This window comes from Eucyclogobius newberryi, unplaced genomic scaffold (genome assembly GCF_026437365.1).
Source record: "Eucyclogobius newberryi isolate DKJ021-1_F unplaced genomic scaffold, fEucNew1.0.hap1 SCAF_17, whole genome shotgun sequence".
Classification (NCBI taxonomy): Eukaryota; Metazoa; Chordata; class Actinopteri; order Gobiiformes; family Gobiidae; genus Eucyclogobius; species Eucyclogobius newberryi.
In genome coordinates this window covers 1,465,180-1,487,796 of record NW_027315801.1, presented here as the reverse complement: position 1 = coordinate 1,487,796, position 22,617 = coordinate 1,465,180, and the positions used below count along the sequence as shown (strand labels likewise).

At 41.8% G+C, this 22,617-nt stretch overlaps 2 protein-coding genes across 2 annotated transcripts in view; one reads left to right on the top strand and one right to left on the bottom strand.

Moving 5' to 3' along the window:
• The window catches only part of wrap73 (WD repeat containing, antisense to TP73), a 30,677-nt gene extending 20,331 nt beyond the window's left edge, over positions 1 to 10,346 (bottom strand). The window contains exons 1-4 of the mRNA XM_072448700.1: positions 10,230 to 10,346; positions 9,235 to 9,316; positions 8,159 to 8,311; positions 5,976 to 6,092 (exon numbers count right to left, since the gene is read on the bottom strand). Coding sequence (XP_072304801.1) covers positions 5,976 to 6,092; positions 8,159 to 8,311; positions 9,235 to 9,303 — 339 coding nt within the window. The 5' untranslated portion in view covers positions 9,304 to 9,316; positions 10,230 to 10,346. The remainder of the gene's footprint in view (positions 1 to 5,975; positions 6,093 to 8,158; positions 8,312 to 9,234; positions 9,317 to 10,229) is intronic.
• Positions 6,131 to 22,617, top strand: part of tp73 (tumor protein p73) — a 62,679-nt gene continuing 46,192 nt past the window's right edge. Inside the window, exons 1-3 of the mRNA XM_072448695.1 lie at positions 6,131 to 6,240; positions 18,639 to 18,734; positions 19,277 to 19,445. Coding sequence (XP_072304796.1) covers positions 6,209 to 6,240; positions 18,639 to 18,734; positions 19,277 to 19,445 — 297 coding nt within the window. The 5' untranslated portion in view covers positions 6,131 to 6,208. The remainder of the gene's footprint in view (positions 6,241 to 18,638; positions 18,735 to 19,276; positions 19,446 to 22,617) is intronic.

The window sequence follows — 22,617 nt, the reverse complement described above, 5'->3', positions numbered from 1 at the left end:
TAACACCTTCAGCTACATGACGTATGCTAACGCTAACACCTTCAGTTACATGACGTATGCTAACGCTAACACCTTCAGTTACATGACGTATGCTAACGCTAACACCTTCAGCTACATGACGTATGCTAACGCTAACACCTTCAGTTACATGACGTATGCTAACGCTAACACCTTCAGCTACATGACGTATGCTAACGCTAACACCTTCAGCTACATGACGTATGCTAACGCTAACACCTTCAGCTACATGACGTATGCTAACGCTAACACCTTCAGCTACATGACGTATGCTAACGCTAACACCTTCAGCTACATGACGTATGCTAACGCTAACACCTTCAGCTACATGAAGTATGCTAACGCTAACACCTTCAGCTACATGACGTATGCTAACGCTAACACCTTCAGCTACATGACGTATGCTAACGCTAACACCTTCAGTTACATGACGTATGCTAACGCTAACACCTTCAGCTACATGACGTATGCTAACGCTAACACCTTCAGCTACATGAAGTATGCTAACGCTAACACCTTCAGCTACATGACGTATGCTAACGCTAACACCTTCAGCTACATGACGTATGCTAACGCTAACACCTTCAGCTACATGACGTATGCTAACGCTAACACCTTCAGCTACATGACGTATGCTAACGCTAACACCTTGAGCTACATGATGTATGCTAACGCTAACACCTTCAGCTACATGACGTATGCTAACGCTAACACCTTCAGCTACATGAGGCACAGACAGAATTGTGGTAAGTGTCTGGTATGTTAACGTAACATATGAACAGTTATTCAGAGAACTATAGCATAAAGAACATGCTAACAAGTTTAGCAAAGCATCAGTTTTACCCCAAATCACTAAATCCATTGAATTCTTCTTCCTCTGCGTCACTTCTAAACAACTCCACAAACTCCAGAGGAAGAGGAAGAGCAGATTCTTCTTCTGCGTCGCTTAGAGCCTAGAGCGCCCTCTTGTGGTTGTCAGTGTGAAAATAACTAATAATATCACATATAGGTCGCTCTGGAGTATAAGTCGCACCCCGGCCAAAACTATGTGCAGCTTATAGGCGAGTCGTGGTTCACGCAGGCGGTAACGACGCCCGGCGGAGACAATCAGAGGTGCTCAAAGTTCAAGTAGCCGCGGTGTGTGACCTAGCGAAGTCGATGTCGGACACTGTAATATTTTCTGGTCCCCTGCCCAATCGGATCAATGCTGAATTGTACAGCCGTCTCTCAGCATTCAACAACTGGTTATCCAGATGGTGCCCTCAAAACAACGTTGTCTTTATTGATAACTGGAGTGCGTTTTGGGGAAAGCCCGGGCTCATACGCAGGGATGGCATCCATCCGACTTCGGAGGGTACATCCCTATTAGTTCGGAATTTGACCGATAGTCTTAGTCGTGTTAAGTGACCATCTAGGGATGAGCCCCAGGTGCAGAGCAGCAGTTTAAGACGCTCCTCTGTCGCTGAACTCTCACCCGTTCTGTTACATGTGAAGTGTTCAGATTCAAGACAGATAGAGACTGTGTGTGTCCCTCGTGTCCCTCGTACAAATAATGCCAAAAAGTCACATCTCAGAAAAAATATTTCAGGCGTCAGACCAAATAACTTAAGGAAAATAACAATCACAAATGACACAAATACACAAATGAATAAACACGTAAAATGTGGACTGCTAAACATTAGAGCAATTTCCTCCAAATCGCTCTTAGTTAATGAATTAATTAGTGACTATAACATAGATCTTCTAGCTCTAACTGAAACGTGGCTTCAACAAGACGACTACGTCAGACTAAATGAGTCCACCCCACCCAGCCATGTTAACTTTCAGACTGCCAGGAGCACAGGCCGAGGTGGTGGTGTGGCAGTGATCTCACACTCAAGCCTACTCATGAGCCCTAAAACTAACAATGCATTTCACTCATTTGAAAGCCTTATGCTGTCAATCACATGTCCAAATATGAAAAACCTAAAAGGAGTTTTGTTCATAGTTATCTACCGACCTCCTGGTCCCTATTCAGAGTTTTTAACAGAGTTTTCTGACTTTATATCAAACTTTGTGTTAGCCTGGGATAAAATAGTTATAGTTGGAGACTTTAATATCCACGTGAACATGAGTGATGACGCTCTCAGTAATGCCTTCAGCGCCTTGTTAGACAGCATTGGTTTCACTCAGAATGTAAATAAACCGACTCACACTCACAAGAACACTCTGGATCTTGTCCTAACGTATGGAACAGAGATTAGTGACCTCATTGTCCTCCCTCAAAACCCTATATTGTCAGATCATTTCCTAATTACCTTTCAGTTTATTCTTAAAGATCATCCAGTCCCACAAAATAAAGTTATAATGAAAAGGACAATATCTGAAAAATCTATCTCAAAATTCAAAGAAATAGAGCCAATATTCAGTGACATGTCATGTGATCATGTCATGTGATCATGTCATGTGATCATGTCATGTGATCCTGCTGAGAACAGCTTTAGTCCCAGTTTAAGTGATCAATGTGTCGACTTGACCATGAATTCTCTGAAGTCTGCTCTTGACGTTGTCGCGCCGTTAAAACAGAAGGTCATTAGGCCAAAGCGCGCCTCCCCATGGTACAACCAAGAACTGCGTTCACATAAACAAAAAGTTAGAAAGTTAGAGGGATTATTTCGTCGCTCTCACACCGAAGAATCCCTAAAAGCATGGAAAAGTTGCCTGCTGTCCTATAAGCAGGCTCTGCGTAAGGCCCAAACCAGATATTATTCAAATCTAATAGAAGTCAACAAAAGTAACACTAAATTCCTTTTCAGCACTGTAGCTAGGCTAACAAACTGTCACAGTGCAGTAGAGCCCTCAATCCCAGCTACACTTAGCTCTGATGATTTCCTCCTATTTTTTAATAATAAAATAAAAACAATCAGAGATAAATTAGATGAAATTACCCCCGCTATTAGCCCTGAACTAGCCCAAGCTGTAAATCTAACGTCCCATATAAATCCACCTGTAAACCTAGAAAGGTTCACAGCTGTTGATCAAGCAGAGATAACTTCAGCCATCATGTCCTCTAAAAGCTCAACTTGTGTCCTAGACCCCATTCCAAGCTCCTCAAAGACATTCTCCCCCTAATTATAGACCCTATTCTTAATATAATAAATACTTCACTCGAAAGTGGCTATGTTCCACAGTCCTTCAAACATGCAGTCATTAAACCTCTTCTGAAAAAGCCTAATCTAGATCCCGACCTATTGGTAAACTACAGACCTATTTCAAATCTTCCCTTCGTCTCTAAAATCCTTGAAAAAGTTGTAGTAAAACAGCTTTGTCGCCACCTGCAGGACAATAACTTATTTGAAGTTTTCCAGTCAGGGTTCAGAGCCCACCACAGCACTGAAACTGCACTGGTTAAAGTCACAAATGATTTGTTATTAGCCGCTGACGATGGACTGGTCTCAATCCTGGTTCTGTTGGACCTCAGCGCAGCGTTTGACACCATCGACCACAACATTCTACTGCAGAGGTTAGAATGTGATGTAGGTGTTGGAGGAACAGCCCTCAGCTGGTTTAAATCCTATCTATCTGATAGGTTCCAATTTGTTAATGTAAACCAGAGCTCCTCACCAAGCTCTAAAGTAATTTACGGTGTGCCACAGGGTTCGGTACTCGGTCCAATTCTGTTTACTCTTTATATGCTGCCATTAGGCAACATTATCAGAAAGCATGGCATTAACTTCCACTGCTATGCAGATGACACTCAGCTGTATTTATCAATGAAATCTGATCAGAGCGATCAAGTAGACAGACTTCGTGCTTGTGTGAAGGAGATAAAAACCTGGATGACACTAAACTACCTGCTTCTTAACCCTGAAAAAACCGAGGTCATTGTGCTTGGCCCTAAGCATCTACGAGACGCTCTATCTGAGCAGATAGTCACACTGGACAATGTCAGTGTAGCCTCCAGTTCTACTGTAAGAAACCTTGGAGTCTTATTTGACCAGGAGCTCTCATTTAAAGCTCATATAAATCAAGCTTGTAAAACAGCCTATTTCCATTTGCGCAACATCGCCAAAATCAGAAGAATCCTGCCTAAAAGTGAAGCTGAAAAACTTATCCATGCATTTGTAACGACTAGATTAGACTACTGTAACTCCCTGCTTGCAGCGTGTCCTAAAAGCTCCATAAAAAGCTTTCAACTGGTTCAAAATGCAGCAGCAAGATTACTAACAGGAACAAAAAGAAGAGAGCACATTACGCCAGTGCTGAAGTCTCTTCACTGGCTCCCCGTCGAGTCTAGAATCAAATTCAAAATTCTACTCTTGACCTACAGAGCCATAAATGACATGGCCCCATCCTACCTCAAAGATGCTATAGAACCATATCATCCAAACAGAGCTCTTCGCTCTCAGAATGCTGGCCTTCTGGTGGTGCCAAGAGTCTCTAAAAGTACTGTAGGAGGTAGAGCGTTTAGCTACCAAGCTCCTGTGTTATGGAATCAGCTCCCGACCCATGTTAAATATGCTGACACAGTCTCTTCATTTAAGTCCAGGCTTAAAACGTTCCTCTTCGAAATCGCTTATGGTCAGAGTAGTTAGGAACAGAAACATAAACCCACAGCTTCAGCTACGCTGCCCTAGGAGTAACTATGCTGGGGGAAGTATGACAGCTTGAGCACTATCCTCTTCTTCTGACTACTTATGCTATCAAACAATATTTATTTTTTGATTCCACTTGCAAACTGTTCACCGCCTTCTTTTCTTTCTCTCACTCCTGAGGACCTGTGGACCCAGATGCCCCTCCCCTGGTGAAGTGGTCCCTGCCCTGTGTGGACGGTCCCTCATCTGCCTGAAGAGTGGCTCCAGTTCGCCTCAGTCGGTCCCTCTTCTGCCTGAAGAGTGGGTCCAGCTCGACTCAGACGGTCCCTCTTCTGCCTGAAGAGTGGGTCCAGCTCGACTCAGACGGTCCCTCTTCTGCCTGAAGAGTGGGTCCAGCTCGACTCAGACGGTCCCTCATCTGCCTGAAGAGTGGGTCCAGCTCCAGTCTCCTTGTGTCCGTCTGTCCGTCTGTGAGAGTCGGATCTCTCCTTCACTGGAACTCCTCCAGGTTTCTACGCTTTTTTCCCAAAGAGGTTTTTTTGTAGTTTTTCCTGGCCGAGAAGGAGAGTCTAAGGACAGAGGACCCTGGGACATCGTCCCTCGCCACCACAGACATTGTCTGACTTCATCGCCACCACAGACATTGTTGATTCATTTCTCCCTGTGGCCCTCAGAGGCAACTGTTGTTGTGATTTTGGGCCTTACAAAAATAAATTGATTTGATTTGATAGTCCGGAAAATACGGTACTCAAGAGCATGTTTAAATAATGCATGGTTCTTTCAGTGCTGATGTCAGTTAGACGTTCTGGTACTAAATACGAAGCTTGTGGCTGCAGTTTGCTTGTGAAGATGATCAGAACTTCACTTCAAGACACTTCAGGCCAACACTGCCTCGTATGAAAGCACGCGGGCCAATGGTTGGTGCTTGTGCTGGTGCAGAGGGGCCGATGGCGCAGATTGGGAGCCTCTGGGCAGTTGTGGCTACACATGAAGCCAGTGAGTAAATAGTACAAGTGTGTTCCATGTTGTTTAGTGCGTTTAGCATCCTAATCTTTTCATTCCCGCTCTCGGGTCTAATGAGCGCTGCTGCCTGAGGGAATAGCATTCGTCCACTGGGGGGCACATGCACATTGTGGACGTGTTCGGGGGGCACTTGAGAGTGTGGCGTGTGACAGGACGCTAACAGGGACTGAGCAGTGAAATCAGGCTGAATACATGCAGCAGGTGGGGGCAGGGGGGCCGGCGGTGCAGTCGTGAAAAGGGCTCTGGTGTCTGGCTATTTTCAGTGCCCCCCCCCCCCCTTCCGCACGGACCCAGCAACAGTTCCCCAGCGTGCGGCGTATGCATAGAGTTGGCGAACACGCGCACACCCCTCGCACTTACGCTGAAGTCGGTGGTGTTGAGAATGTGACGTCCGTCCGGGCTCCAGCGCGAGGAGACCAGTCCGATAGAGCCCTCGTCGATCTTACAGTGCCAGTCGGGCTGCTCCAGAGACCACACCTGAGGACGAGCGAGGCGAGGGGAGGCAGAGAGAGAGCGAGAGGAGAGAGAGGAGGGAGAGACATCAATGACAGCCCTCGCACGGCCCAAACAATTCACCACAAAAACGGTTCGACATGAAAGACTGGCGTTGGATCCCTCTTCAAAGGTGAGCGGCAGAACACTTGGAGAACACTTTTCAAACTTGGAAGCGGCGCACACAGTCACAGATGTGATGAGAAGGGATTTAACATACGAAATATTGTGTTTGTCGTAACTGGTTTATTTGTTAAATAGTTTGTTGATTTGGTTTATGCTTAATATCTCTGAATATACTGGGCCTGTTCACATGAAACAAAAACTGTCAAGTCAAATAGTAGAAAAAGCTTCAGTTGTAGTCATCTGGACTCAGTTTGAAACTGAGTCCAGATGACTACAACTGAAGCTTTTTCTACTATGGAACACTCCTGGACGAATGAGGGATTACACCGACATGTCAAGTCAAATGATGTTTTTCACAATAGCTTCAGAAAGTGGTGTCATTATTGCACCCCAAAGACTGAAGAAGTCAGTGAAAGCACCTGGTACTCATTGCACTGTTCACTTCTATTGCACTACTTGACTTTATATTTTACTTAGAATGTACATATCATGCCGTTTTTGTATTAAGTGTTCAGGACAAGTTCCTTGAATTTTTGCTCATCGACAAATGGCAATAAACCCCTTTCTGATTCTGATTCTGATTCTGAAAGGATTTTAAGACATAGGATTAATATAGCACCTGCAAAGTAAATGTTGTCATGGGGTTTAAAAGTGTATAAAACCATAAAATAAATCAGCTTATCTTGTCGTTTGATGGAGCAGCTCGTCCTTTACATCCAGTCGTTTAAAGAATTGTTTTTTTGTTTTTTCCTTTTGGGTTTTAAAGCCTTTAATTGCCTTGTCCTTTTTGGAGGTGATGGAGCTTTCACACAACATGGCCACCCATCACAGACACAGAATTGATCCAGCCAGAAAACTTATATTTATTCAGACTTAACACTCAGTAATGTTGTGACAATACAACTATTTAGCATTATGTACATATTATGCCGTTGGTTTGTACTTTGGACCCCTCTAGTGATGTAAAGGGCTCTAAAAATAAAGGGTTGTTTATTGCAAAGCGACACAGGATTAATAATGGCCAATAGAGAGCTGTATTCCACTTCCTGTCCATGTCGGTGGTTTTTAAGAGCACTAATAGTTATAACATGCTAGTTTGAAGACGCAGCTTACGATTAAAGAGTGAATTACTAATGGACTATTGTAGCGTATTCAATATCTCTGTAGGTTAAGGTGGTAGCAGAGGTGGAAAGTAATTATTTAGATACAACTTGTGGTAAGGGAGTACTACCCAATCAACCCAATCCATGGCTGTCTCTCTGCTCCTGTTTGAAAACAACAAAGAAACAAAAGAGCACTGCGTCTGATTAGCTCGAGCTCAGAGAAAATGTGGATTGTGGTTTAAAACGACTTAATTCTGCTTTAATCTGTTTAATTTACCCAATTTTGTGCAAAAGGTTGAGCCGAAATGAAGGTAGAACCATGTTAACTGCACCCAGGACATTGCATTTGCAGTAACTGACGATTATTTAGCGGTCTAGTCAGCATTTTGTTTAATAATAGTTTTTATTGTTATTTGACTAGTGAAACAATTGCACATTTGAGGCTTTTTAAATACATTTCAACCAAATAAATGTTGAAATATTGTGACGGAAGCCTTGTACGCAGAGAATATTTACAACTAAACGGTATTATTGGGGAAAATTTGAAATAGTTCACTCTTTTTTTGACATTTTGATTGAATAATCCCACCGTTTTGTTATAAAAAAGGTATTTTGTATGTGTTTTAGAGCCTGTATAGTCCAGATAACTACTGCAAAAACTTTTAACCAGATTATTAAGTAAGACGAAGTAGCAGCTGGAGGATTCGCCCGTGGTTCGCCGTGCACGTTTGCTGAGAGTAGCAGAGTTATTATCATTATCACGGAGCAGAAGAGCCCGTCCACACCAGGTTAGACGGACTTCTGCCTATGCCGGACCCCCACCTGCACCAGGCCCCTCTTGTACATGGCGCAGAGGACGAACTGCGAGTCCGACGACCACTCCGCGTGAGAGATCTGGTCCAGGCAGGTGTAGAGCTGGAGGATCTGCAGCGTGGCCACGTCGCGCACCACCAGCCTGTACTGCACGCACGTCGCCTGGAAGTGAAGGGGGAAAACGTAACACAAGATGAACGACTCGAGATCTGCAGGAGACGGATTGTTATTTTCGACAACACGTGGTTATTGTCGACAAGGGAATGTTGAAATAGCTGTTTTGATGGCACGTGAAACTTAGGAAATCAGGTTTGTTTGTATAATCATGCGTTTAAATTTGATGTTATGGGTGCCTTTTTGAGGACTTTTGACACTTATAGATACTTACAGATGGATTTAATTTAGTTTTTAGGGGATGTATAGTAGGAAATGTGACTTTTTTAAGCTTTTGACCATGTTATAACGCTTTATTCTCATCAATAGAATACCTGGAGTTGTGTTTAGCCTCATTGTTTAGTTGAAAACACTTGGCTTCAATGTTTTTTATGGAGTTTCGTATCCTGCGCTGTCTGGAAATCATCAGCAGACAAGTTCTTCTTATTCCTACTTCCCAATCACAACTGTGTCTTCACATTAGCATGTCAGGGCAAGCTAGTTTTTGTTTAATCCCCCATGGTAATTCCCTCTGCTGCCAGCAGATGGGAGTGCTAGCATCAAATCCTGACGAGGTAAACCTGACGTGGAGATGTGTGGTTTTCAGTAGATACATTATTTTAAGCTTCACAACATGAGATGAGAGTAAATGTACTCAAGAGCATGTTTAAAAGGACAACAACAATACAAATAATGCAGAATATTTGTCCTTTAATATCTATAACACAATAAATAAAGTGTAATCCTTAAAAAAAGGGGTATATAAAGTTAAACGTCTGCAAGTTTTACTATTTTGTGATTCATTTTACAATCCATTCCCAATAGTGCACGTCTTGGAGTTCAACAACAACATTCACAGACACTGCAGAAGTAGGATTCGATATCGTTTGAGGGAGAGATATTGATAATAATTGTTGTAGCGGGAAATGTACCAAATATTGTCCATCTGGAGACACTTTGCACAGTTGGTTGGATTGCTTGAAAACCTCGGAGAAGTTCATGTTGTCACCTCATCTGTAAAGAGAGCAAGGAAAGGAAACGTGTCAGAATAAAAGGAGTAAGAGACAGTATTTCAGTGTCAACTTTAATATTTTAAGGTTTTCATAAGAAATATCAACAAGGAAAATCCACAAATATCAATACTAATCACCGGGCACAATCACATGACCGGAATAATGACCAAATAATACGTTTTTTTGTGGGTTTAGAGAGAGAGAAATAGCTAAATCTGATCATCGAAAACAACTTGTGACATGCTGTGGATTTTCAGAGTAACCGTTATTGTTATATTGGGAAGTACACTGGATTTTGGTGTGAACAATCAGACAGAAAATAGCTTACTGCCATTTCAAATCACCTGACAACTCCAGAAATCTGATAAAAGTCATATTTTTGGGGTGCATGTAAACACAAACTAAACATGAATACAGCCTCTTAAAACGATGTCACAGTCAAACCACTAGATGGAGTGAAGGGAGCAAATGAAATGCAACAAATTATTTCAATATTGAACTCAACATTTAAAACAGTTTGACTAAAATAACAATAGTAAACTAACTTTGTGTCGCGGACGGCAAAAGCGAACGCATTTCTAATTTATTCCGAAATATGTGTCAAATTACCAGGTTAATGGTAAATACTTTACATGTAAGCAGCACAGGTGGCAATAACGCTCTCTTAAACGTTATCTTACAGTGTACAAACTTACAAAATAACACAGAACGTATGACTTTTTTCGGTTGAAGTGAATGAAAAGTGTTGAATGGCCGCGTAAACTGTGTAAAAACTGGCAATGAACCAACGCTGCAGCTTAGCTAACTGTGGCTAACGTTAGCTGCTGTCACTCATTCTGCAGAGCTTTTGTTTCAGTCGCATCAAAATACGTCCGACTGTATTAAAATCACCCGCACAAACTGTTGACACGTACCTGGGTGGTTGAAAAGTGCAAACAAAAGCCGGGAAATGCGTGAGAAAGTGGAGTTTGTAGATAAATAAGTAGCACGGGACGGGACAGCTTCGCAACAGTTTGTTTGGGTGAGCGGCTGACGTCAGAGCAGTGACAGCCAATCAGCGCCGGATATTGAAGCGCTAGACATCTGGGAAATGTAGTTTTATTACAGTGTCTTGTGCTCATTAAAAGTGACAGGTTTGAACTAAAATAAGATAAATATATTTTGAAATGTGCTTAAAAGTATAAACATTTAATCACAGAATGGCAATTTGGGTTCATGTTGGCCGTTCAATTTTAAATCACGGATATGTTTTAGATAAGCTTGTATTGTTATTACTATTTATTAATAAAATGATGATGTCACCAGTAGGACGATAGGCGATTGATCAAATTTGAATCGCGATACAGTCATGTCTTTAATTGTCAATGATAAATACGTTTGTTTGTTTGTTTGTTTGTTTGTTTTCTTCTTTTTGTGTTGTTTTTGATTGATTTTTGCGATTGAAAGCCATTGTATTTAGTGTTTGAAAAGAAAAACTGAATCGAAAATCAAGATTAACTAACTGTAATCACCATGCAGTCGCCCCTTCTGCCAATGATTGCCTTTTCGTATTTCGTATGTATTAAAATACTAAAACTATTGCTGTTACAGTAACGTGCATATTGTCCACAAACGTTCAACGATCGCACTGCACAAAATCTGCAAAGGCCTATTTTTTCTATCATTATTATTATCATTATTTGTTTGTCTTTATCACTCGATCTCACACTGAACATTGTGTGACGTCAAACCCTGCAAATTAGGCCCAGTCATAGTTTGTTAACTTTAATGTTAAGGACGTTTTCCCATTCAGAATACATACTATTGTGTGTCAGTCTATCGCTATGACAACAGCAGGTCTAAATTCTCATCACCCTGAAACCCACAAATAAGTAACTGACGTCATACTCCAAAATGGGGGCCCCGCTTTCAGATCATTTCCACTATGGACCTTAATTTTGCATTTTAATGACATTCATTTTTGCTGAATCTATATTTAACAGGCCTATTTTTAGACTAAAATCTTGTGACGTCATCTGAAACCCGGCAATACCAACGTCATAATCAACATCCCAGCTAATTTCGTCTCCAATTAGGTAAAACAATTGCTTTAGAAATCAAACAAAAAGCCATAAGAACATGAATGACGTGTCAAAGCTCAGCAGTCGGAGCGTGGAGATCCTCGAGCCGCAGCTGCCGCGACACTTTTGCCGCTTAAACGTGTCCAAAGCGCGCTCCACCGCCTCCGCCTTCCCTTCTGCGCCTCCTCGGGCTCCCTCCGCCTCACACCGCGCACAACCACCCAGCATGCAAATCACCTTTCCTCCCGATCGGAGCTGCTGAACGTGTTTTTGGCGGAAACGAAAAAAAAACAAAAAAAGATAACGACGACAACAACAACAACAAAATCCATAGTTTGAGAGTTTATCTTACGCAAACAGTTCGCGTAGTGATGTCTGAGGTCTGCTGCTCCGTGTTTTGCGCAATAATCTGAAAGTGTGTGTGGGGGAAGAAGGACGTGGTTCCAGCGTCTCTCCATTGGATTTGGGATTTGACAAACAGGTACGTGCTTTCATGTCTGAGCCCGATGTTTGTTTGTTTGTTTGTTTGTTTGTTCCGCTTGTTTCACACCGTTTTGACGCATTTACGCAATTTGTATACAATACTGGGTATACTGAGTATACTGGGTATACTATACAACTGAAACGTAAAACAACGAGGCCTCAAATATGATCTACACTTAATGGTTGAAAGTAAATTATAAGACACACAGACGCAAAAATAAAAAAACATATATATGCTTGTTGTTGTTGTCTTTTGTTGTTTTATTTCTGATGCGTTAAAGCGGCTTGATAACGCAATGTAGAGACTCCTTTTTTCTTAAACCTGACTCTAACTAACTATACTACAACATGTTATTAATATGCATAAATTACCAGTGTTAATATATGAAATAAACCAGGCCTTATCAACAGTGCGTGTTTGTTTTGTTGTTTCTTTTGTTTGTTGTTTTGTGCTAAATATCAAAAAGGCCTCGCGCGTTCGTCGTCATTTCATCTTAGAATGATTGCACTAAAACGCGTTGATGTTTAAGGGACGGGTTGTGCTGTGCGTCGTGCGTTGTCATGGATGCACGTAACCTGGCACAGCGGACACAGGTGAAGGCGCAGGTGAAAGAGCGCAAACAACAGGACAGAGCAGGACGTGAGGGGCCCGCGAGTGTAGGCCAGCCACAGGACATTATCTACAATTATTAATGGAGGAATGATCATTTAAGTATTCATTTCATATTGGTATTGATGACAACTGCGTGCTGGTGGACGCTGTGAGACTGTTGCAGGGCTAAAAGGACAGTTCTCCTGCTGTTGTCCTCCTCCTGCTTTCAACAAAAGAAGAAAAAGAAAACGTGTCGTAGTTTTTCTGGCCTTTACTCATTCATTTCAGGGCGTTTTTAGCATTTTTTAGCATTTATCTTTTTAATGTAGGCTACAATAGGCCTATTCAATGAAAACAACGGTTTATTTGGCAGTTTTACGCACACAATGTTGTAGGCTTTTTGTACACAAGTTTACATGATAATTTGTGTTTATTAGGCCTATCTTTACATTCATGTTTTTGCTACTGAAATTCATACATTTTAAGTTGGCTAAGATGAAACATTTTACATCTTGTTTCTTTTCTTCTTCACCCTGTAGCATTTTCCATAGTTTAGTTTCTTTGCTAAATGGTGGGCGCGCATTGCTCACGTTTAGGCCTATACTTATAACCTGTTTATTGAATATAGGTACGTTCCCAGAGCAGCCCCGCGGTGCTGATAAGTGAAAGAAAAAAAAATGTGTCCAGGAGGAATCCCAATTAGGGGCAAAGCTGTAGAGTCCCTGGGACCGAAAGAGCGCGAAGCGACGCGGCAGAGCCAGAGAAGGCCACGAGCCCGTCATGATGCAGCAGCCCGGCCCACGACGGGACTGCAGTGTAATTTGTCAATATAAAAGAGAAAGAAAGGAGTAAACCAGATCAAATTTACCTCCAAGATTCAGGCAGGATTTAATGTAAGACTACAATCCAAAAAAAAATAAAAAATCAGATTTTTTCATCCGATTTTTAGATATAAATTCTATTCCCTAACGGGTGCCATTTATTTGGGCTGCAACAGTTAATCGACTAGGCCTACTTGTCACTATAGGTGATTACAAAAATAGTCGTTTTCGTATTCGATTATCATAATGGTTTTCTGGATACAGACTCGTTATTGACGTTATTAAATCAAAAAGTCAAAAAAAGAAAAACAATATCAGATTTTCATCAATATTACACTATATATGCACACATTCTCACCAAATTTCAACCTTTATTTGGTTGAAAATGTATTTTAAAGGTCTCATTGTACAATAGAAATGATCATTTCACTTGTCCACTATTAAAGAAAACCACAGTGTTTGCTGCAGCCCTATAAAAGCATCAGCCAATAGGTTCTATTCTTTAGCCTATATTTGTGGCTCATCAATAGGTCAAGGTGTATCTTTAGTTACTTTTGCGAGATGTGAAGTGTTGCCAATATTGTGTATTTCATAGAGATATTGAGCAATACTTGTTAGTCAATTTCCATTTCACTCCTAACTTTTTTATTAAAAGGAACATTTAGTAAATTCAACTTTATTGAGATTTTAACCTTGTTACGACAGTGTTTCCTCATCACGATTTACTCAGTTGTATTTTGACAGATTCCTTCATGTTTCAATTAATCCATGGTTTGTCCTGTAACTGAGGCTCGCGTGCTCTCAGAAAAATCCTGTTTTCACCTACCCCCTATCCCTACCCACATCTCCGTACTTACACGTGACTATCCGGGAAAAATCAAGATTCTGAGTGACACATTTAGGTTCTAATATGTCACATAGCCACTCAAAAAAACACTGTTGTTACAGTGAAACGTCACTGTGAAGAGGCGGGGCTTATCACTTCAAGTCAATGGACCTGTTTCTATTATCAAGCTGTTTTAGATCAATTCTGCAGTTTACAATGAACAAAATGTAAAAAGACGATTTATTTATTCTATGGATCAATACTAAGTATGTGGAAAAAGCACAATATGTCTCCTTTAAGTTAAACGCAACGACTAAAACCCCTCATTTATTTTTATGTTATCCCTTTGGAACTCATGCACAAAAATCCATTTATTTTACTCTAGGCCGACAACACACACACTGCACTGTCTGAGCTTTTAATCAACCAGAAGCTGCCTTTGTATTTTTTTATTTTCACATAATAAACACAGAAGTGAACATACATTAGTGTGGGGGGGTGTGGCAGGAACCCGGATAAAGCCAAACACCTACAATTAATTATTTAGCAAGCTCAAATTGACAGAAAAAGATACTAAAATGTTCCGTACGACTGCTCGGCACAAAGCCACAGCCAAAAAGAAAAACACTATGACGTGACATCTTGACATATCTCTATCCTAAATTGATTGGGAGCAAAGTTTGCTGATAAGTTACAGTAGTTTGGGTCACGGTCGTCAGAATCGGGCGCGTGCAAAGCTCGTATAGTGGATTAAAACCAGCTGTTCTGTGAGATGTACAACTATGAACAGCTGAAGGGACTGACGATAAAGCCTCACTAACTCTTAACTGACTGACTAACTCTGTTTCGTGCCAGCCGTTTGTGTTTGGCGGTGTTGCCGGGGCGACGTGGTGCTGGCACGCGCTGCACTTTGCAGGTCAAACAGTGACGAGGAAAAAGTTTCAAGTGTAGTTTATTTGCCATTTGCAGTTAAAAAACAGTGGAAAGACGTGTGCAAAGACAAGGCCAAAGTGCACGACAAGACAACAACAACAACAACAACAACAACAACAACAACACAAACAGACAAACAATGGACATGAGTTAGCTAAAAAGTTGATATGATTTTAAGAAGAAGAAGAATAGTGAAATCAATAAAGCGCTATAGATGCTAACAGTTAAAGTGTGTGGTTCAGGCAGAAGCGTTTATTCATATTCTTTAAAAGTCTAAAAACTTTTCTTTTTTTTTGCATTGTTTAAAGCTTTTCTCTCTTTGGATGTGATGTTACCGAAGCGATACAGCCGACAAGAAGACTGTGGACGGATTAATTTTTGTTTAATTTTGTCAAAAATGTAGAGTTTCTTTGTGGATTATCTAAGTTTGCGCCAAAAGAAAAAGACCCTGATGAACCTCTAACTCTAGATTAGACGGAAGCTTTTGAGGGAAACGTTTTCAGTTCTTGGTAATCTTAAAAAAAAAGAATAGTAATCCAGTTGCCATTTGAGGCACGTTTCCACTGGGAGCGAGGGATCTCACTTTGGGAATTCTTTTATAGTGAATACTTTGGGGAGTCGGACCAGGAAACACGGCTTCTGTTCGGAAACATTATAGAGAAACCATATTAGATAGAAATACACTTATAAATGCAGTTCAAATGATCTTTTATTTATCTTTACCTTCTTTTTTGGGGGGAATGTGATGTAAACACTCAGCGAACTCGTTTCCAGCCGTTGTCCCGCATGCTCTCGCTTCCGGTGTTACGTGAACACCGGAGGCGAGGCGGGTGAAGTGTCTTGCCCGAAAGCACAGCAGCGGTACGCACTTCAGCCGCTGCCACATCACCGCGCCGCCCGGTATTCCCAACAATCTCCTGTCCCAGTGCGAACCACGGCCAATGCTGCTTCTGGTCTGTAGTTTTTGTAGAGTGTAATGTGAGCGTGAGCCACACGGGGGACTGGGTGTTGATGATACTGATAATACTGATGCTTTGCTAAACTTGTTAGCATGTTAGCATGTTCTTTATGCTATAGTTCTCTGAATAACTGTTCATATGTTACGTTAACATACCAGACACTTACCACAGTTCTGTCTGTGCCTCATGTAGCTGAAGGTGTTAGCGTTAGCATACGTCATGTAGCTGAAGGTGTTAGCGTTAGCATACGTCATGTAGCTGAAGGTGTTAGCGTTAGCATACGTCATGTAGCTGAAGGTGTTAGCGTTAGCATACGCCATGTAGCTGAAGGTGTTAGCGTTAGCATACATCATGTAGCTGAAGGTGTTAGCGTTAGCATACGTCATGTAGCTGAAGGTGTTAGCGTTAGCATACGTCATGTAGCTGAAGGTGTTAGCGTTAGCATACGCCATGTAGCTGAAGGTGTTAGCGTTAGCATACGTCATGTAGCTGAAGGTGTTAGCGTTAGCATACGTCATGTAGCTGAAGGTGTTAGCGTTAGCATACGTCATGTAGCTGAAGGTGTGTTAGCGTTAGCATACGTCATGTAGCTGAAGGTGTTAGCGTTAGCATACGTCATGTAGCTGAAGGTGTTAGCGTTAGCATACGTCATGTAGCTGAAGGTGTTAGCGTTAGCATACGTCATGTAGCTGAAGGTGTTAGCGTTAGCATACGCCATGTAGCTGAAGGTGTTAGCGTTACATCATGTAGCTGAAGGTGTTAGCGTTAGCATACGTCATGTAGCTGAAGGTGTTAGCGTTAGCATACGTCATGTAGCTGAAGGTGTTAGCGTTAGCATACGTCATGTAGCTGAAGGTGTTAGCGTTAGCATACGTCATGTAGCTGAAGGTGTTAGCGTTAGCATACGTCATGTAGCTGAAGGTGTTAGCGTTAGCATACGTCATGTAGCTGAAGGTGTTAGCGTTAGCATACGTCATGTAGCTGAAGGTGTTAGCGTTAGCATACGTCATGTAGCTGAAGGTGTTAGCGTTAGCATACGTCATGTAGCTGAAGGTGTTAGCGTTAGCATACGTCATGTAGCTGAAGGTGTTAGCGTTAGCATACGTCATGTAGCTGAAGGTGTTAGCGTTAGCATACGTACACCTATTCACCATGTTCTCTATGTTATTATTTTAAACTGCATTTCAAGATGAAATGTCTGATCTTGGTCCTGGATTTGACCAAATAAACTTCCCACAAAATTGCGACTTTTATATGTCTTTTTTTTCTCTTTTATTGCATTCTTTGGCTGGTGCGACTTATAATCCCAAAAATACGGTCTGAATCTGGCATTGAATTTTTACTTCAAACATTTCAAATTGCCTTACGTGAGGCTGAGCGTGGGTACTGGGCGTGGGTACTGGGCGTGGGTACTGGGCGTGGGTACTGGGCGTACTGGGCGTACTGCGCGTGGGTACTGGGCGTGGGTACTGGGCGTACTGGGCGTACTGCGCGTGGGTACTGGGCGTGGGTACTGGGCGTGGGTACTGGGCGTGGGTACTGGGCGTACTGGGCGTACTGCGCGTGGGTACTGGGCGTGGGTACTGGGCGTACTGCGCGTGGATATTGCAGGGCTCGCTTGTGATGGTGGCGTTTTGTTGGCGTTTTGTTGGAGCTGTGCAGAGGAGATGATGTAGCGCCGGGTGAGGCGGGCAAGTCTGCACACGCCTCTGTGGCCCCCAGACGCAGGGCCCTCTCTCGGGGGCCACATTGGTGCAATCACACATGGAGGAGAGTGTGCTCCTTTATCTCCAGAAGTAAATTACACAAAATGATCGAATGCGCTCTGCACTTTGGGCGAAAACATGGACTGTCTGAGTTCTCATTTGTACTCAATGAATTTAAGTGATTATGACAATGAATTATGATTATTGCTCTAATCAAATACAAAAATGTAATAATTGACATTAGGAACATTAACTCTATGTTTCTTAAGGGGAGAAGTTGCTTGTAGGTTTTGCATTTTCTCTTTATAGAGTTTGTTTATGATTTAAATTATGTTTAAAATATGCCAGATTATTATTTGTTCCATAATTTATCACTAAAAAAAACGACACTTAATTAGGAACCACATTTCATTTACTGCATTGTATGAATAAGTTATATTATGTACAAGGGATAAAAGTACAACAATAGGTTAATAAGTCAGTAAATGACATGATTATGAAACAGTGAGATTTTGAACTACACTGTTTTAACATATATATTAGTTTTTACAGTTTTGTCATAAGCTTAATTTTACATCGTATGGGCCAATATATTTATCATTTTTATTTTTTTTATTTTGACTCTTTATAGCATTTTTTAAAACTGTTTCAGCATATTTTCTTTACATAATTTTCTTTACATTATTATTATTATTTTATTGTTTTACTCATTCCTTTTTTCTTCTGTACTTTTTGTGAGTTTAGATTCTATCAATCAGCAAAAATAGATGAATAAAATGGTCAGTCTGGGGCCTCCTGGGCTCCATCTGCAGATCTTGAGCCTCTCGGTCAGAAGTGAACCGGTCACCATGTGGTTCACGGGGGAAACTGGAGCTGCTGACCTACTCAACTGAAACTCTTCTGCTTATGATGTACTATTCTGTTCTGTTTGTGTGTGGTGCAGAGGGAGGAGCCCGTCTCCGGACTTTCCCTCCTCAAAGATGTCCCAGGCCACTGCCGGCGAAGAGGGCGGGACCTTTGAGCATCTGTGGAGCTCGCTGTAAGTCAACAACACCAGGCCCGGCCCACGGCGCATTGAGAATGATGATCGTATCGATAATGCTTGTGTTTGTGGTACATATGATGCAAAAACACACCTAAAACAACAGGTTCTCATGTTTTTCTGATTATGACGTTGTTCAGTGAGATGAGAGTAAATTATGATCAGTTTTTCATCAGTCAAGTCGCTGTTTGTGAATTTGACACTTAAAAGTTGAATTAACAGGAAGTAGAGCTGAGTTCTACGACAGAAGACTTGCACCTCTGTGATGTCATCAAAAAGCGCCTTTCTATCAAAAAATGCAGGGGCGATTTGCGCGCAACTCAAACCATTTTATAACAGTTTAAACAATAATTTAACAAAATAAAGGTGTTGTCAGGTGTAATTATTTGAAAATAATTGGGTACATGCCCTTATATGTGGTGTTTGTGCCAAAGTGTGCAAAAAGGTACAAAAGACACGCAAGAGACAGTTAAGCATTTTAAAACGTCGCTTATCCCTCAAAGACAAAACACAATGTTAGTTTTTCTCTCAATCTTCAGTGAGCCTGACAGCACGTACTTCGAGCTGCCGTCAGGAGGGCAAGGCCAGGCCGGGGACCGGGCACTGGGCCCGGGCAGCGGCACCAGTGGCTCATCAGGACCACACCGCTCCTCTGCAGACGTCTCCATGGAGGTCTACCACATGAGGGACATCAACGACAACGTCATGGTAACTACTACGTTTATTATGACCTTTGGGGTTTTAGTGGGTATGATTTAGGATTGATTTAGGAGGTTTTTTATGGATCTCTTCAAGTATACGACGAGGGTTTTACTAATTTAAACCTGTCTTGACTCAACCTAGTGGCCAGTCCATTGGAACTGCAGAAAGAGCCACATTTTAAATGTATAGTTAAAATATTTGAATATTGTTATCGAGTTTTGGGGGGAAAATATATACATACACATATATATATATATATATATATATATATATATATATATATATATATATATATATATATATATATATATATATATATATATATATATCGACATTTCTGACAATATCGACCACCCCTACCTTTTAGGAACATTTGCTGAGAAAATCATTAACTTAACTTTTCGAATCACAGCTCCAGCTTTCTGTTTAATGCAGCATTTTGCGACTTTTTCCCGTTCAAAAGATATAATATTTAATTTTAATTTTCAATCACTATGGCAACGGTCCTGAATTCCGTAATTTAGACAGTTTTTGGTTTACAAACTTAAGCCTTCAGCCTCGATAAAAAGTGAATTCTTCCAATCTGCACCGTTCACACTGAAAAGTGTCTTGCCCACGGACACAACGGCCGTTCAAACCGTCCAAACATATCTTCATCTCTGAAACGGTCTCTCGATGTGGAATATTGCGAGATTGTAGTGTTTACGGGACAAGTCTGGGCCTGCCTGTCCCGCTAATGAAGAGACATGGCACAAAATGGAGGAGGAAGACGAGGACGAAGACGAGGAGGAGGAGGAGGAGGTCGTTAGATAGTGTCTGTGTGACGCGAATGCAGCGTAGAAGAGGAGAAGGTCGGAGACAGGAGAGAGGACATCATCATGTCCCCGGATCAGGCCCCAAACACATGAGGTTTTAGAGATGCTCTGCAGCGGGGTAAGTCACCATCATGTGCTGCTTTTGTTTATTACTGTCATCCACGTTTATGTCATTAACAGACGGTTTGAAATTAGCATTCGAATTTCATCTCTTTCTTCACTTAGACGTAGATTTAGAACGTTCTACAAATATGTGTCGAATTCTGTTATTATCCGTGAACTTCACCTTTTTGTTTCGTGCAACATTTGAGGTCTTTTCACGAGTCGACAGATGTAATATCTTGTTTTCAATTGTTAATCGCCACGGCAACGGTCCCTAGTCGTCATCATTCTGAGAACCATGGATTAGAGCGCGGGGGTTCCCAAACTTTTCAAGTTGAAAAAGCTGCCCAAAGCGCTGTACAGAGGCAATATAAAAGACAAGAAAACATACAAGACATGTAAAAAAATAGGTCAAATGATGCTATAAAATGTTAGGAGCCTGTGTAAAATATAAGGGTTTGAGGAAAATTTAATCTGAGGTTTAATTTTGGGTTTAGACTCAGAAACATCTTATTTAAGGAGACAAACATAGTGAGTCTGTATCTGTGATGAATGTGATAAATGTGAAAGTGTTTGTCTGGTTTTCTACAACTGTTTACTTGTTTTTCTTTATTTACATGTCAAGTAAAGACTAAAAATTCAGCAAAAATCGTTGTTGTTACTGTCATAATGATTTGGATCAATGTTGTTTTTAACGTGCTGAAGTGTCAAAAGGATTTAAAACTGTGATACTTATTAAATGTCTCCTTTTAGTTTAATATGCCTAAATTTGCCATGTTGCTTTTTGAATAGACTTTTATGCACTTTTGGCCAGCAGAGGGCAGCATTTAGACACATTTTTAGCACCCTCATCATTCAAAGAGTCTAACACACCAAAAGTAACAATGACACTACTTTAAATGAATGTTACTCAATTAAAAAAATATACTAGATACTAAAATATACACACATATATATATGTATATATATATATATATATATATATATATATATATATATATATATATATATACATATACATATATATTTATATACACACACACCGGTGTTTGTGTTTTAATTATTTTCTGTGGAAATACATATCTTTAGTAATCAAACATATTAATGTGCTATGAATAATTTTGGTATTTTCAACACACATGTATGAAAATATAAATCAATACTAAAATGATGTCAATAGTTTTCATCATGGTAGGATTTTTATGAAACATATGTGCAAAAAGCAAAACATTCCATCAAATCCACTCTCATTACTGGTACAAAGTGTCAACGACTTTTTTTTCTAGTTATGTTTCATGTTCATGTTCATTTGTCATTGCATGAAACATAAATCAGAGTAAATGTATTATTACTCAGATATTGTAAATCCTCTTGACTGAACTTGACCCAGTCTTTATGTTTCACTCACTCCGACGGCTGAGGGCGGTGTTGAGACCTTCGGGGTGTTGAGGCCTTCGGGGTGTTGAGGCCTTTGGGGCGTTGAGGCCTTCGGGGTGTTGAGGCCTTCGGGGCGTTGAGGCCTTTGGGGCGTTGAGGCCTTCGGGGTGTTGAGGCCTTCGGGGCGTTGAGGCCTTTGGGGCGTTGAAGCCTTTGGGGTGTTGAGGCCTTCGGGGCGTTGAGGCCTTCGGGGCGTTGAGGCCTTTGGGGTGTTGAGGCGTTGAGGCCTTTGGGGTGTTGAGGCCTTCGGGGTGTTGAGGCGTTGAGGCCTTCGGGGCGTTGAGGCCTTCGGGGTGTTGAGGCCTTCGGGGTGTTGAGGCCTTTGGGGCGTTGAGGCCTTCGGGGTGTTGAGGCCTTCGGGGCGTTGAGGCCTTTGGGGCGTTGAAGCCTTTGGGGTGTTGAGGCCTTCGGGGCGTTGAGGCCTTCGGGGCGTTGAGGCCTTTGGGGTGTTGAGGCGTTGAGGCCTTTGGGGTGTTGAGGCCTTCGGGGTGTTGAGGCGTTGAGGCCTTCGGGGCGTTGAGGCCTTCGGGGTGTTGAGGCCTTCGGGGTGTTGAGGCGTTGAGGCCTTTGGGGTGTTGAGGCCTTCGGGGCGTTGAGACCTTTGGGGTGTTGAGGCGTTGATGCCTTTGGGGTGTTGAGGCCTTCGGGCCGTTGAGGCCTTCGGGGTGTTGAGGCGTTGAGGCCTTTGGGGTGTTGAGGCCTTCGGGGTGTTGAGACCTTCGGGGTGTTGAGGCGTTGATGCCTTTGGGGTGTTGAGGCCTTCGGGCCGTTGAGGCCTTCGGGCCGTTGAGGCCTTCGGGGTGTTGAGGCGTTGAGGCCTTTGG